At 40.9% G+C, this 16,970-nt stretch overlaps 1 protein-coding gene across 7 annotated transcripts in view; it reads left to right on the top strand.

Annotated features, from left to right (window-relative positions):
- PIKFYVE (phosphoinositide kinase, FYVE-type zinc finger containing) overlaps positions 1 to 16,970 on the top strand; it is a 91,026-nt gene that overhangs the window by 56,463 nt on the left and 17,593 nt on the right. For all 7 annotated transcript variants that reach the window (XM_039493705.1, XM_039493704.1, XM_039493701.1 and 4 more), the window contains 10 exons: positions 1,122 to 1,222; positions 4,465 to 4,536; positions 7,816 to 7,987; positions 9,358 to 9,536; positions 10,123 to 10,236; positions 10,565 to 10,673; positions 10,786 to 10,940; positions 11,997 to 12,087; positions 13,467 to 13,527; positions 15,970 to 16,125. In XM_039493705.1, the coding sequence (XP_039349639.1) occupies positions 1,122 to 1,222; positions 4,465 to 4,536; positions 7,816 to 7,987; positions 9,358 to 9,536; positions 10,123 to 10,236; positions 10,565 to 10,673; positions 10,786 to 10,940; positions 11,997 to 12,087; positions 13,467 to 13,527; positions 15,970 to 16,125 (1,210 nt within the window). The remainder of the gene's footprint in view (positions 1 to 1,121; positions 1,223 to 4,464; positions 4,537 to 7,815; positions 7,988 to 9,357; positions 9,537 to 10,122; positions 10,237 to 10,564; positions 10,674 to 10,785; positions 10,941 to 11,996; positions 12,088 to 13,466; positions 13,528 to 15,969; positions 16,126 to 16,970) is intronic.

Genomic DNA, 16,970 nt, shown 5'->3' with positions numbered 1-16,970 from the left:
TGGGTTTGGTAGCTAAAGGTCATGAATGGTGTCCAGTTAGAATAAAGGACAGTGTTGGGAGGATGTAACTGCAAAGTATTTTTAAACAAAATCTTAATATTCTAAATATCTGATCCAGATTAGTTGGAAAAGTAGATTTTTTCCAACTAATCTTTTAATGAAAATGTAATTAGAGCCTTTCCCTTAATTATACTGCCTTTGAAATATCACAATTATTTGTGTGCAGAAACACTTGTGAAGAAGCAACTTTTTTATAAACAGGTATCTGTTTTCACAAGTGGATAAATCTTTCTGGTTTGCTATGAAAATTGCTAACATCTGCCTGCGGGGAATCTTGCAGCTCTTCTTGGGATGTGATGCTTTTTTGCATTAGAAGCTGTGGTTACTGGCAGAAATGGCTGAACTTCATTTAGAGCAAACAAGTGAATACCTGCCAGTCCAGCTCTCCAGCACAAAAATATCTTCACTGGTTGACTTTTTTGTGGGGGTTTAGCAGCAGAATAGTAAACCTGTGGGGGGGAGGTGAGGGGAAATCTACCTTGTGTATTCTGAATAATTGAGATCGTGTGTATTAGAAAAACTGTTCTTGCAAGGAGGTAAGCAGCAAATGTCAAGATTCAGACTCAAGATTTCTTGATCCAAAGGATTAAAATGCATAACATAAGAAAGTTACTGGATGGATATTTACAAGTATCTACCTTGTGTATTCTGAATAATTGAGATCGTGTGTATTAGAAAAACTGTTCTTGCAAGGAGGTAAGCAGCAAATGTCAAGATTCAGGCTCAAGATTTCTTGATCCAAAGGATTAAAATGCATAACACTTGTGGATTAAAGACCCTTCAAACTGTCACAAACTGTTTAAAAGTCCACTTGGGCTTCCTGTTCCTTAAACTTTTGTATCTAATTGGTTGTGCTGTAATCCAAAAAAGTCTTTCTTGCGTAAGTCTACCTGGAGCTCTAGGTAGAAACTTAATCTCCTGATAAAAGTAAATCCAACAAATGGGACGAACACAGAATCTCTCACTGAATAAAATTCCATTCTATGCAGCTTTTAAAGTGTAAACTATTTTGTATTGGTGGAAATATGTGGTTGTAACTGACTAATGGGTTGTCTTGTCAGGTGGACTGTCTGAGCCCAGTAAACCATCAGAGGCTGTGTGTTCTTTTCAGTAGCTCCTCTGCCCAGTCCAGCAATGCTCCAAGTGCCTGTGTTAGCCCATGGTATGAAATGAATTTCTTCTTCTTCTCTATGGCTCTCTTAAAATACAAAGTTTAAGTACTAATCTGTCTCTTTATATGAATGCAACGTCAGTGCTAATTCCTCTGTACAGCTTCACTAAGGACGCCTGGGAAGGCTGCTTTGCCCTTTTTAGGGTTGCTTGTCACAACATCAAGCTGTGTATGACTAGAGGGATTTGAGTAATGTCACTTGCCTTTTGTAATGCTTAAGGCAGGAATGAGGAGGGGGGCTGGAAAAAGCCCAACCTGTAATTCAGTGCTCTAACTAATCACTGCTTTTGTATGTGAGCCTGATGAAATTCATCCTAGAGTACTTAAGTAACTAGCTGAAGCGGTCTTGAAAGTGTTAGCAGTTATCTTCGAGAGCTCGTAGTAGAGGACGGATGGAGGTCCCAGAAGACTAGAGAAGAGCAAACATAGTACCTATCTTTAAAGGGGGAACAGACCCAGGGAATTATAGACAAGTCAGTCTAACTTTAATACCGGGAAAGATAGTGGAACAAATGAATAAACAATTAGTTTGTAAGCACTGAGGGAATAGCGTTATAAGGAATAGCTAGCATGGATTAGTCAAAACCAAATCCTTCCAAAGCATCCTTAAGTCCTTCTTTGATAGGGTTACTGACTGATGGACTGGGGGGAAGCAGAAGGCATAATTTCTCTTTATTTTTAGTAATGCTTTTGTCACAGCCCTACGTAACATTCTCATAAGCAAACTGGGGAAACGTGGTTCAGATGAAATTACTATAAAGTGGGTGCACAACTGGCTGAAAGACTGAACTCAAAGTAGTTGTCAGTGGTTCACAGTCAAACTGGGAGTATGTTTTTAGTGGGGTCCCATAGGCGTCAACCCTGTATGTGATAGTAGTCAATATTTTTATTAATGACTTGGACAATGGTGTGGGGAGTATGTTTATAAAATTTGCAGATGACACCAACCTGGGAGGAGTTGCAGGCGCTTTGGAGGACAGGATTAGAATTTAAAATGAACTTGACAAATTGGAGAATTAGTCTGAAATCCGCAAGATAAAATTCAATAAACCCAAGTACAAAGTACCACACTTAGAAAGGAAATATCCAAAGCCCAACTACAAAATGGGAAGCAACTGGCTAGGTGGTAGTACTGCTGAAAAGTATCTGAGAGGTTATAGTAGATCACAAATTGAATATTAGTGAACATTGTGGTGCTGTTGCAAACAAGGGTAATATTCCGGTGTGTATTAACAGGAGTGTCGTACACTGGTGAGGCCTCCGCTGGAGTACCGTGTCCAGTTCAGGGTGCCACACTTTGGGAAAGATATAGACAAATTGGAAAGAGTCCAAAGGAGAGCAACGAAAATGTGAAAAGGTTTAGAAAACCTGATCTATGAGGAAAGGTTAAAAAACTGGGGCATGTGTAGTCTTGAGAAAAGAAGACTGAGGGAGGACCTGATAAGTCTTCAAATATGTTTAAAGGCTGTTTTTAGAAAGGAGACAGTGATCAGTTCTCCATGTCCTCCTGAAGGTAGGACAAGAAGTAATGGGTTTAATCTGCAGCAAGGGAGATTGAGGTTAGAGATTAGGAAAAACTTCCTAACTAGCAGGGTAGTTAAGCTCTGGAATAGACTTCCAAGGGAAGTTGTGGAATCCCCATCATTGGAGTTATTAAGAACAGGTTTGACAAATATCTATCAGGAATGGTCTGGGTTTACTTTGTCCTGCCTCAGCAGAGGGAGCTGGACTTAATGACCTCTCAAGGTCCTTTCCAGCCCTACATTTCTGTGGTTCTGTATAGTAGATTTTAATGTAGTGACTGTGTGGGGAGTGAAATCTGTGGAATCTCTGTTGGGCAGGTTGGAACTTGTAAATTCAGAAGATTTTTTTTTTCTTTTCTAGTAGTAGGGCTCCAGAATGGGGTGTAGAAAATCCACTACAATCTAAATATTAACACAGCTTTACTCACCTAGTGAGGGCAGGAATTTCTTTGTAGCAAGTAGCATTTCATGTTTAAATGTGTGCAGAGCTAGCTGTGAGGCTGCAGGTTACTGGCAGACTTTTAATACTAATCCTTAGCTGTTCGCTCTGGGTAGGGCTTGTCCCCAAACAGCCAGTGCAGGTGGAGAGAGATAATGGAAGTAAGGGTGGCACAGTATGGTATTACCATCCTTACTTCTGCTCTGCTGCTGGCAGAGTGCCACCTCCAGAGCTGGGCGCCCAGCCAACAGCTGCTGCTCTCCAGTCACTCAGTTCTGAAGGCAGTGCAGAAATAAGTGTGGCAATACCACGGCTCCCCTGCAACTCCCTTTTTGGTCAGGACCCTCAATTTGAGAAACACTGGTTTTCCCCTGTGAAATCCTTATAGTACAGGACAGGGGTCGGCAACCCTTGGCATCCTGCCCGTTGGGGTAAAGCTGCTGGCAGGCCGGGCCGGTTTGTTTATCTGGAGAGTCCGCAGGCATGGAGCCCCACAGCTCCCACTGTCCGTGGTTCACCGTTCCTGACCAATGGGAGCTGCAGGAAGCAGCACCGGCCGAGGGACGTGCTAGCCACTGCTTCCCACAGCTCCCATTGGCCGGGAACAGCGTACCGCAGCCAGTGGGAGCTGCGGGGCTCCATGCCTGCGGACACTCCAGTTAAACAAACCGGCCTGCCAGCGGCTTTACCCTGATGGGCCGGGTGCCAAATGTTGCCAACCCCTGGTATAGGGTAAAAGCACATACAAGACCAGATTTCACTGGGTAGGGGAGAGGGGGAGACCAGATTTCACGGTCTGTGACATGTTTTTCATGGCTGTGAATTTGGTAGGGCCCTACTTGTGTTTAAAGCAACAAATAAAGCAGCAACATTGATTCTAGACAAAACTTCCAAATTTTGGTGCCTAAAATGAGTTATCCAAATCAGTATTTAGGCACCTAAAGTGGCTCTTCTTTTTTCCAAAGTTGCAGAGCACCTGAAGTGCTCATTAATATCATTTTAGAGGGGATCAGCTGGGATGCTGTGTTCAGTACCTCTGAAAATCATGCCCCATTAGGTGCTCAAATATTGATTAAAATTGCTAACTTCAGGTACCCAAGTTTGGAAGTTCTTCGCCATGAACTTCAAAGGCACACTTGTGTGGCGATTGCTGAGATAAATGTACTTACTCATGAGCGTTCCCATGTTGTAGTCATTCCTGTAATTCACACCTCTCAAACCAATACAAGATCCTTCCCTCTGAAATTCTTTCTGTTCTTCCTCTACATCAGGATTGTGACGATGGAGTTCTATGGGAAGAACGACCTCACTCTAGGAGTGTTTTTAGAGCGGTATTGTTTCAGGTAAGAACTTTTACACTAGAATATCACCCGTACTTTTAAGAAAGTCTTCAGTAGCCTCATCAGACTGAGATGTGCTTTTCTTACACATATACATGAAGTATTGTATAGTTCATAGAGAATTGTTCGCATGATGCGCTTAAAATATCCTGTGAAAATCTTTCTTTGGCAAAACATTCTTTAGAGCAGGGGTCCCCAACGCGGTGCCTGCCACTGGGGTCCAGATTGGGATCTCTAGGTAGTGCTTTACTGCAAATAACTCTGTCTGCTAAAAAGCAGTTAATTATGTTGGTCATAATCCTCTAATTTTACAACAGTTGCTATGGAACTTCAGGTGAGATCAGCAGCAGGAGCAAATTCCGAAGGACTAGTGATCCAGTTTCATATAATACTTGGAAAAATCTACTGCCTAAATATTATCAGAATGTCTTATGCTGATATCTTTAAAAAAATAGCTTTAGAGAGTCTGATGCAAACTTTTAGAACATACTGACTTTTGGTAAACAGGCTGTGCTGGTGGTCAAACCAATACCTCAGCTATATTAAGTAGCTTAATGCTTTAAGAACATAAGAATGTCCATACTGGGTCAGACCAAAGGTCCATCAAGCCCAATATCCTGTCTTCCTTCCAGAGGGAATGAACAGAACAGGTAATTATCAAGTGATCCATCCCCTGTTGCCCATTCCCAGCTTCTGGCAAATAGAGGCTGGGGACACCATCCCTGCCCATGCTGCCTAACAGCCATTGATGGACCTATCCTCCATGAGTTTTTCTAGGTCTTTTTTGAACCCTGTTAGTCTTGGCCTTCACAACATCCTCTGGCAAGGAGTTCCACAGGTTGAGTCTGCGTTGTGTGAAAAAATACTTCCTTTTCTTTGTTTTAAACCTGCCAGCTATTTCATTTGGTGGCCCCTAGTTCTTGTGGTGTTAGGAGTAAATAATGCTTCCTTATTGACTTTCTCCATACCAGTCATGTTTTTATAGACCTCCAGCATATCCCGCCTTTAGTCATCTCTTTCCCAAGCTGAAAATTCCCAGTCTTATTAATCTCTCCTCATACAGAAGCCATTCCGTACCCATAATCATTTTTTTGTTGCCTTTTTTCTGAACCTTTTCCAAATCAATATATTTTTTTTGAGATGGGGCAACCACATCTTCATGCAGAGATGTGGGTGTACCATGGATTTATGTAGAGGCAATATTTTCTGTCTTATTATCTATCCCTTAATGATTCCCAACATTCTGTTTTGGTTTTTTGACTGCCGCACATTGAATGCATGTTTTCAGAGAACTATCCACAATGACTCCAAGATCTTTCTTGAGTGGTAACAGCTAATTTAGACCCCGGAGTTTTATATGTATAGTTGGGATTATGTTTTCCAATGTGCATTACTTTGCATTTATCAACATTGAATTTCATCTGCCATTTTGTTGCCCAGTCACCCAGTTTTGAGAGATCCTTTTGTAGCTCTTCACAGTCTGCCTGAGACTTAGCTATCTTGAGTAGTTTTGTATCATCTGCAACTTTTGCCACCTCACTGTTTACCACTTTTTCCAGATCATTTAAGAATATGTTGAATAGGACTGGTCCCAATACAGACTTTTGAGGGACACCACTATTTATGTCTCTCCATTCTGAAAACTGACCATTTATTCCTACCCTTTTGTATTCTGTCTTTTAACCAGGATCCATGAGACAACCTTCCCTCTTATCCCATAACTGCGTACTTTGCTTAAGAGCCTTTGGTGAGAGACCTTGTCAAAGGCTTTCTGAAAATCTAAATACACTATATCCACTGGATCCTCCTAGTCCACATGCTTGTTGATCCCCACAAAGAATTCTAGTAGATTGGTGAGGCATGGTTTCCCTTTAGAAAAACCATGTTGATTATTCCCCAACAAATTATGTTCATCTATGTGTAATTAGGAATATCTGATACTACACAAAGTCTATATGTAGTTTTAGTAGGTCATAATACATGATATACTATGTTTATCATTATAGGCAGGACTTGTTCTGTTTTGTTTGCATAAGGGAATCTGTTAAGAAGCTATATTTAAGGAATTTTCTACTTCATTTTGTCCCCTGTATGAATCTGTTTTATATAGGCACCGTAAAGAATGCGGTTTACTTTACTGTTGACACTAGCTGCATTAGAAAGAGTCATATGAGTAACTAAGAAGCTTATCCTTCTATTAAATGAAATGAACAGAAAACAGAATGTTAAGCAGAAGGAAGGATTGTAGTAGGTGGCGCTGGGATTTGATAAAGGAATATGCAGTCAACTTCTCTGAACTTCATAAGTTGCTTTTTATAATTAAACTTGGGCTACTAAGTCACTTAAGTGTGTTTGGAAACTTTAGTCCTAGAGCCTTTCCTCTCTAGGTTACTGGCCTGATGCTCTCCTGATTTGAGAACAGGTGTTTATCAGATAGCAAACATTTTGTAGCATATGTGAAGCTGGGTGGTAGGCCCGCTCCCGTTTCTAGACAACAGGGACCATAGTCCCTCAATGCAGTGACAGCTCTTCAGGGTAGACATAGCCTTGAAGTTGAGGAGCTGCACAGCCACTGCCTAGGGTGTACCTACTCTGTGGGTAATTAAGTAATCAGTCTCTAGTGCTGTCAGCCTTGTATGTGTGTCAAATGCCAAATTTAAATCTTTTTTAAAAAAATCTAGATCCAGTGTTGACCCGTGTATGTGTGTGTTCACTTTTTTAAATTGTAAGTGCTAGACTCACTACTCTTGAAACAGTGATTGGTGCAGGGTAACAGGTGTTCCCCAGTCAGAGGGGAAAGCTGATGCTAGCAATGGATAAACATCAGTGTGAAAATACTGAGTGCAAGTTTAACCCTTGGAAGGCTCTCTGCTAACCAGTATGGCCAACGTTTTCAGAAACTGGGTGCATAGACATAGGTTCCTAAACCAATATTCAGACACCTTCACTGGTTTCTCTTCCCCACATGGGAGCTCAGCACTTTTTTGAAAATATTGTTCCTCATTTGAGTGCCTAAATATAGACTTGGGAGCTTAACTTGAAGCACTAGTGTTTTTGGTTTTTTTTAAATCTTGGTCTGCAGCAACAGATCTCACTGTAAATAAACTTAAAATATTTAAGAACTTAGAAATGGGTTGGAAACTTGGTCGTTCTGTATGTCTTGGAAGGTGAATTTACTGCAGTGTGATGAGGTATGCTAGGGCCACTGACAGTCGCTTTCAAGATCGTCACATGTAACACACACGTCCTCACAACGCAATGTCCCCACTTCTTTTCTTTAAGGCCTTCCTACCAATGCCCCAGCATGTTTTGTGAAACACCGATGGTGCACCACGTTCGTCGCTTTGTCCACGGGCAAGGCTGTGTGCAGATCATACTGAAGGAGCTCGACTCCCCAGTCCCTGGATACCAGCACACAATCCTTACCTACTCCTGGTGTAGATTGTGCAAACAGGTAAAGATTAAGAGGAATATTCTGATGCTGTGGTAGCAGAATGCCAGGTGTGATAGATCTTCACGCAGAGGGCAATGCCTTTCAGAAAGAGCTGTATTTTCTCAGGAGCCACAGCAGAAGTAGTATTAGCAGCTTCTGATCTGTATAGGTGCTTCCAGATGTAACTAAGACTAACCCTACATAACCCACTGATGCTGTTGGGTGTGGTGCTCCCAGTATATTGTACTACAGGGGAAATGGCTGCTCCTGCTTGAAAAAGACTATCACATATTTTTTGAAAGGATAAATAGCTTTGGATAATGGTGCTGACAACTGGACCAAATTAATTTCAGGCACCAGCAGGTGAGCGCTCCATTGATTTTAAATGGAGTCGTTCCCACATGTGCCAGTAGAGGTTGTGGCCCCCTAGCCACAACACAGCTTGTTGAATGTTGAGGTGGGGAAAGACAAAACTCCACTCACCTAATGTACTGGTCTATTAATTGACCTAAAACCAACTCCTCCAAAATGTACTCTTGCTATTATCCACTATACATAGTGTGTGTCTGTATCAAGTCCAACCGTACCTGCTGTACTCTGTTGCAAAACTATCTACAGGTTTTCTTTGTTCAGCACTTAAATACTAGATGAGAGAACTGCAATATTAAATGAATTTTATACCCTTTTTAAAAATCAGAAATAATTAGTAAAATAACATATAGGGCACATGCCTTTTCTTGTAACTTCATGCTGTCTATACTGGTTTATACCCTGATGATGTATTTAAAAGAATTGGAGGAAATCAGTGTGAAGGCAGATGAAAATCACGCATGCAGAATATATCCCATATATAAAACTTACTTGCTTGTTAACACTCCTAATGCTCTGTTTCTAAATAGAAATATGTTCAACGCCAGTAGAAATATTGACCATAAAAATAATACACCTAAAATTGCAAGCAGTATTACCAATATAGAAGCTAAAGTATTGGAGTACTCAATGGAATCTTCACAGCTCAGGCACTCGATAGATGTTTTAAGGCACGGCAGTGCAGTGAAATCGGTGTTGCTGACTAAGCATTGATACGAGTGATGCCACTACACAAGGAAATCACTTTACAAATATAAGCAGACATGTTGTTATGGTGGGAAACATCTGCTTTCTGGGGCAAGTATTCTTATATTGATTTAATAACTAAAATCTCTCCTGATCAGCACTTCTTGCCATAAAAACTGACTCTCACACACACACTTCACATTCCTAGAAACACTTTTTGAATTGCTTGAATACCACATCACTGCTTGGACTAGGCTAGTTTTACTTAAAATGTACTCATTGCTTCTCCCTGAGTCATTGGTCCATTTCAATTAAAATCTGTTTTCAAATTTCAGGTCACACCAGTTGTCCCACTTTCCAATGATTCTTGGTCCATGTCATTTGCAAAATACCTTGAATTGAGATTCTACGGGCACCAGTACACGCGAAGAGCCAATGCAGAGCCTTGCGGTCACTCCATGCACCATGACTATCACCAGTATTTCTCATATAATCAGATGGTGGCATCTTTCAGGTAAGGTTTCGCTTCCAGATTCCACCCCACCGCTGACTGCATGGCCACCTAAAGTGCTTGGGTCAAGCTGAATGAGCAACCCTAATACTCCTGTCCTCCTAATTAATTAATCTTGAGCATGTCAAAAAGGAAGAGGGACGGTGTTCTGTACTATAGTTTGTGCCTCTGTTCTAGAAGAACAGCATGTCTAGAAGTTGGCACTATCTAATCACGCTGTTCTGTGCAGTGCTGGGGGAGGGGGTGTTGGCAGTAGTTCTTGGAATAAGGGACTCAACACGATGGAACCAGCAGTCCATAGGCAGGCTGCATCGGGGGAAAATGATCAGTCCTGTGTTACCAAACTTCGCCCTGCTGGTTTATTGCATGGTTTGTGTACTCATTTTACATAGTAGCTAAACGGCACGTGATAGTGTCCTGGAAGGCTGAGGTATTTCAGGCACCGCCAGGTACCTCCAGGGCTCTTTCTGATACTCTGTGCTTCCAATTGAAGGAGAATCACCAACAGCAAAAGGGTGGGAGAGATGCAATGGAGCAGGGTGGTGTTTGTTTTCATTTTCACACAAGGTTGTTTTTTTATTGCTCTTAGCTATTCTCCAATCCGGCTGCTGGAGGTATGTGTCCCACACCCCAAAATCTACATCAAACGTCAAGCTCCGTTAAAGGTTACTATTCTGCAGGATCTGAAGGATTTCTCTCAAAAGTATGTCCTTGTTTTGTTTTTCTTCACCTATTTTGGCTGCCTCTTCTTATTTATGACTTAAACCTTAATTACTAGAGGAAATGAAGCCATTCTTGCTGAAGAAACTAGAGAAAACCTCTGTTAAATACATTTGCAGTAGCTTAAAATATAAGAGCTTGTAGCAAAACAATTGAAATGCTTAAGAGTAAGGAAATAAGATTCCTATACCAACCTTAACTCTGACCCTCTCCACCTCTTGTCTAAGGGCATGTCTGCACAGCAGCTGGGAAGTGCGGTTCCCAGCTTGGGTAGACATACATTACTGAAATGTTTTATCCTCTTACCACAGGGTATCACAAGTGTACCTTGCTGTTGATGATCGTCTCACTTCTTTGAAAACTGATACTTTCAGCAAAACAAGGGAAGAGAAGATGGAGGACCTTTTTGCACAAAAAGAGGTAACGTGCTGCTTCTGCACCAGTGAAATGCAGGGTGAAAATAGAACACTGCTGTACCAGTGTAACACTGCTGGTGGCAGAATACTGAAAAATCTAAATTTTTCTTTGGCAGATGGAAGAGGTAGAGTTCCGGAACTGGATTGAGAAGATCCAAGCAAGGATGCTTTCACCTTCATTGGACACCTCTCAGCAGTTGCAGTCAGTCTTTGAGTCTCTGATAGCTAAAAAACAGAGCCTCTGTGAGATGCTGCAGGCCTGGAATAACAGGTAAGAGAAATGCTAGCAACCTAGGTAGGAAATCCTGCTGCACTTTCTCCCTATCAAGTTTGTTGCTACCACAGCATAGCAAGATATTGCAATATTTTGTTAATGACTAGTCATATTTACACGTGAGTGTTTGAAGGTGAAAATTTAATAAGTGGAGTTATAGTTATACAGACCCACTTGTAAATGGCCAGACTTCAATAAGTGGCATTATAGATCATCTATTTCAAGCCCTGTTGTAGAAATTACAAATTGTGATTCTCCAGTAAGTCTGTGTATGGGAAACAGGGCACAACTGAAATAAAGGTAGAAATGAGGAGGTAACCCATATAAGGCAATTGATCCTCTGCACAACACTTTGAAGTAATCTCACATCTGAGAAAATTTGAAGAGAAACATTTTAAACACAGGCAACTTATCATTTATCTATTCCACTTGCAATTGTTTAAACTCTCTCACGTGGCCCATGTGTGACTTTGAAAACTGTTCTGACTTCAACACTATGGCTCCTACTGTGAGGTGCGAGGAGAAGAATGATCTGTTCATGGCTAATTGCAATCTTTTTTTAGTCACACAGAACATTTTATTAAGTACCAGATGTAACCAGAAAATATTATGAAGACACACATTTGACTAAACCTCAGCATGGACAATCTTTAGAGATTGTCTGAGGGCTTGTCTGCACTACCGCTTAAGTTAATGTAACTTGCATTGCTCAGCGGTGTGAAAAAGCCACCCCCTAAGCAATGCAAATTACATCAACTTAAGTGCTGTTCACACCAGCACTAAGTCGGCAGCAGATGCACTCCCACCAACATAGCTTCTGCCTCTGATGGAGATGGGGAAACTATGCTAACAGGAGAGTGCTCTCCCGTCGGCACAGCACATCTTCACCAGACGCGCTACAGCGCCGCAACTGCATCAGTGCAGCTGCACTGATGGAGCACGGTAGTGTAGACTAGCCCAGATGCAATTGTTCTAATTGAATATACTGTTTATTTCTATTACCATAGTGCCTAGGCATCTAGTTTGGACCAAGGATAATTCTGCTTCTCTTAGATTACAGGATCTCTTCCAGCAGGAGAAAGGTAGAAAACGCCCCTCAGTACCACCGAGCCCTGGAAGACTGAGACAAGGTGAAGAAAACAAGGTAATCTCATTATGTTACCTTGAAACCGCCATTCTGATTAGAACCAAACTGATCTAAAATAGCTTCTCCCATCTTTCAAAAAGTTTAAAATAACTTTCCTACTCAGACGATGTTGCACCATGAAACTACTGAACGGTTCTAAAGCATTACATATTATCTGGTATTCTGTACAATTATGATGGAAAAAAATGTTAACTTTTAAAAATACAAACTCTTACAGTTGTTCTTCAGTGCTTGTAAGCTATCAATATGATGCCAATCTAAAAATGAAGACTGATGTTGAGGGTGTTATTTCCAGTTTGGAAGACCTTTATGCACTGGCTTTTGTATCACAATATAATTAGTGATTTAGTTCAGAGGAGGTAGTTTTAATGGTTTACCTTCCTATTAAGTTTTATGGTTCGCACTCATCTTACTTGAGAAGAAAAACAAAACATGAAATATAATGAAAGTAAAGCAAACATTGTAAGAATGTAGAAAGTACTGGGAAAAATTCTGATGTAAAGGGACCCAGTGGAGATAGGGAAGGTGTTGAAAGGAATTGTATCCCAAAGGGTTATAGGTTGTATCTGGTGATAAACTCACAAGCATAAAATAAACCCAGTGTCCATGTACAAGAAGGAACTAAAGCTAAAAGGAGTTGCAGCATAATCAAGGTTTCAGATGGAAAAGAGGAAAGAATGCACGTAGTGTAATTATAAAGAGGTGGGAAATGGGAATATTGTAGAGCTGAAATTTAAGTGTGTTAAAATGATACGTTAAATACTAGAACTGTAAAACATTGCAAGTGTAACTTTGACAGATATTTTGTTAAAATTGCAATCTCAACTTTATTGCATTCTACGTGATGACATCTGTCCTTTCTGTGGCCAGAGCTAGCTAACCTTTGAATGAACTCCTTTTTTAGTTTGAAAATGCATTTGGTTTTTTAAACTACACTGTAAAACTTAATAGTACAGGTAATGAGCATATTTCCTTTGGTATAAACCTGAAAATGTCATTTATGGGAGATAGTAATTAATAAACTCTAAGAACTCATGGCACAGGGCTCTAACTTGAGAGATAATGAAGCGAATGGTCAGCCATGATGGCAGTAACCTAAATCTTACTGTCTCTTTTAGAGTGCAGCTCTTACTTTTTACAGACACGAGCAGACTTACAGAATCGTATCTTAAGACTTGCATGTGCTGCTACACATCAAGCATATATGATGGCGCTGCAGAAGCTGAAAATGCTATAGGGGGTGGGGGAGGCTCTGCTTTTGCAAATGTGATGCTGCTTCATTTTGTATTTGCCCCATCATAGGGGATATAGCTGAAAAGAGAATGGGACTACTGGCTGCTTCCTCAGTAATGTGTGTTCGGTTCATCTTTTCACAGATCAGTGCAATGGACGCCTCTCCCCGCAACGCTTCTCCAGCCCTACAGAATGGAGAAAAAGGTCTGTTTAGATAATGTGTTCTAGTAAAGACATGATATAATTGCTCACCTCATCCCCGTCTCATCTGAAATAATTAAAGCTGCTAATGCATCAGTGTAGGTCTGTTCTCAGACTTTCCATTTTGAGACCATTACACTACTATGTGATACAGATACATATCTTTTTTTTCCTGTTTTCAATTACGACATAATGGATACCAGTTCCATGTAAAAATCCCTAACAAAGGAGGAGAGAATGGAAAGGCAGCATATATCTGGTATAGAATCAGAATTCTTTTTGCATCCACATGTTATTGTACAAGTTTTCCTGGAAGAATTAATGGCCTTTAAGATTTTTATCTTAAAACTCCCAAAGGTGCAACATGTCCCTGAGCTCTGGAGACTAGTTTGAAACAATGGGCTTGTCTAAATGAACACTGGGGTGTAAATCTACCCCGCACTAGTCTGCCATGTGGACTGTGGTGCTGCACTAAAAGTTCTCTTAGAGTGCAGTGACCTACTTCTATTTCAAATTGGGGTGATCAATAGATAAGGATGCTGTTAGGCACAAACCACTCCCCCAGCATGACTATTACCACAAAACCGTTTTAAGAAACTGCCAAGAGATATTTTGGTCGTATATCTGGTACCAGTCTGGGTTAGCCCTGCCTTGCTGAAGTTCAAAGCTATAGCTCAGTTGTGCAGTTGGTTAGTGTGTACTGCAAGACTGAACAGTATTCATGCATGATGGAACTATTGTCTTAATTGAATTCTGCCATACAGGAAGGATTATAGCATAAATTGGATTGAAGTACTATAAAGCTTAGTAGTGTAAAAATTGCCTTTGTAACTGTCCTAATTGCGTTTGCACGTAATTGTTACACTCTAATTTTAAGAGATTTAAGCCATTAGCCTCAAGGTTGCAAAGAACCATCAGACTGTGAAATCAACGTAAACTCATGCGGTGATCATTAAGTCTTGGAAACCATAGCTCTAAAAGAACTGCCCTGTCCTTTTCAATGTGTTATTAACGCTAAACCCTAATGAGGCTATTTTAAATGTAATCTTAATTATTTTGCTGATTACTTTATTTATCCCTAACTATTAACAGTACATTAGGTTAGCATGTAGCATGGACTGCTGGAAAACAGCTAGTCCCTGTCAAAGCTTGGTTTTAATCTGCCTCTCCTAAATATTGTCACGTCTGAGGGGAAGAAGCTACATCTCATTCCCATTGCAAAAAACCTTAGTCCTCTCCTGGTTCAGATTTTTATACTAAACTGCGTATTACGTTTTCATTTCAAAACACTCTCGTTATGGGTCTCATACATTGCAAATAGGAATCTAATACTTCCAATGCAGAAATGTTCTTGCAAAGTAGAGGAATTTTAAGGGTAAGGATTACTGAAAGTGAGATACTGTAACTATTTTCCCATGGAGTCTTTTGAGTGGTTGTTCAAGGCAAGTTACATATTATCTCAGTAATATGGGAGAGCCAATGTTTTCAGGTTTCTTTCAAAAGTTACAGGAACTCCATCAAGAGGAGTAGGTTGAGAGCTCTAGATTTTGATGTTATAAAATCTAATGAATTGAAATGTTTCTTAAAAATTCATGGGTGGGTGTTCCTCTACGGTATCTGCAACCCAAACATCGTGGGTGAGAACTACACAGTGACATGGGCTAACCTATTGTCAGAGGTGAATGGAATGCGGTAAATGAATCTGCTGCATGAATGGTGAAAAGAAAACTGGATTTCTTATGTTCTCAATTGTAATATAAGGATGTATTAGTAACAATATTATAGAAGTTTAAAGTGATGATCAAGTTTAAAGTTTCCAAAAGCTCTCACTAGAACCACTCTGAATAAAACTTTCAAAAGTTTTTGAAAGTGACTTGGATGCTTAGGCACCCTATTTACTTTCAATAAATCCCTAAGCAGCTGGAGTTTCTGAGGCCTGGTCTAAACTAGAAAATTAGGTTAGCATAACTACATTGCTCTCCCACACCCCCGAGTGGTATAATTAAGCCAACATAAGTCCCTCTGTAGACGGCACTAAATTGACAGCAGAAGTCTTCTGTTGACCTAGCTACTGTCTCCTGTTGGTGTAGCTAATCCACCTCCCCTAGAGTCACTCTGGTCGGCCTAGGTAGCGTCTGCACTGATGTGCTGCAGCGGCATGTAAGTGTAGATGAGCCCCAAGTCACTTTCAGAACTGGGGCTTAAGTGCTTTTGGAAACTTTCCTGCTACCCCACCTAGCATTTGTGCTTGCTCTCATTATGCACTGCTCCTCCACTTTCCAAGTGAAGGGTCTGTTATATCACATACCATGTATGTGAGGAAAAATGGTTACCCAAGTGACTGTCAGTTTTTAGTGAAGGGTCTGGGATGGAAGCAGATATTAGTTTTGGTTGGTAATCTCAAATGCTTTCCTGTGTCCTTGTTCTTTTTTGTATGTTCAACAGACGACCGTTTCTTGACAACCCTGTCAAGTCAGAGCTCCACTAGCTCCACCCACCTCCAGCTTCCTACCCCACCTGAAATTGTGTCAGAGCAGCTGACAGGGGGGCCTTCCTTTGCCAGTTCACTCTCTGAACCAGACACCACCAGTAGCTCAGAAGGTACAATTCAATGACTCTCTTATCTCCCTCTCCCTCTGGTTGTGTGAGACGCCACATAGTGGCTAGCATATGAAACTCCTGGTTACTAGATTACTGTGACTGCCTCGCTAAATGATGGATGGTGCTGAGAACCAGACAGTTCACCCGGCTGACTGGTGAGCTTTAGACACTCAAAGTGGACTAAATATTTTGAAGTGTGCTTGAGTATTGCAACAGGCTTCAATGGTGGGAACCAAAATAGTGTAAACTTATAGTAATGGTGTCCTGTATCATGTAACCTGTGATCCAGGGCATCTCATCAACCTTCTTCAAATGTTTGAATGGTACCTAACTGTGTCTCAAAAATACATGTGCTCCTCTCAAGATATGCTTGTTGCTAAAGGTTCTGCTGCAGCTGCAAAAGAGCTATTGGTTTGTTACTGCATTCTAATGAAGAATGGCCATGAACCACTCTCCTTCATTGGTATCCTCCTTTCTCCCTATGCTTTCTTCTCCATATCACTGACCCTTCCCTCTTTGAATGAAGAATAAATTCATGTTCTTCAACACTTAGTTTTGGCCAGAAAGGAATCGTTGTAAGAGAAAGGCACTCTCCTTTCTCCTGGGACTGAGTATCCTGGAGAACTCTTATCCAAGGTCAAGATCTGATCTTTGACTTATTTCAGGCACACATCTGTCACAAGGGCGCAGTGCTACAAGGCCATGTAGCTGAACCAATATTGCTGCACTGTGAGCTGCCATCCACCAAACAGCTTCTCTGAGCGAATCTTGATCCGGGGAGATTTTAATAGGTTGGCTACGAAAAAGGGCAGAGTTACAGTGCAGATTTTCACAAGCTGTACTAT

This window comes from Mauremys reevesii, linkage group 11, assembly GCF_016161935.1.
Source record: "Mauremys reevesii isolate NIE-2019 linkage group 11, ASM1616193v1, whole genome shotgun sequence".
In the NCBI taxonomy this organism is placed as follows: domain Eukaryota; kingdom Metazoa; phylum Chordata; order Testudines; family Geoemydidae; genus Mauremys; species Mauremys reevesii.
This window is presented reverse-complemented; position numbering and strand designations above follow the sequence as displayed.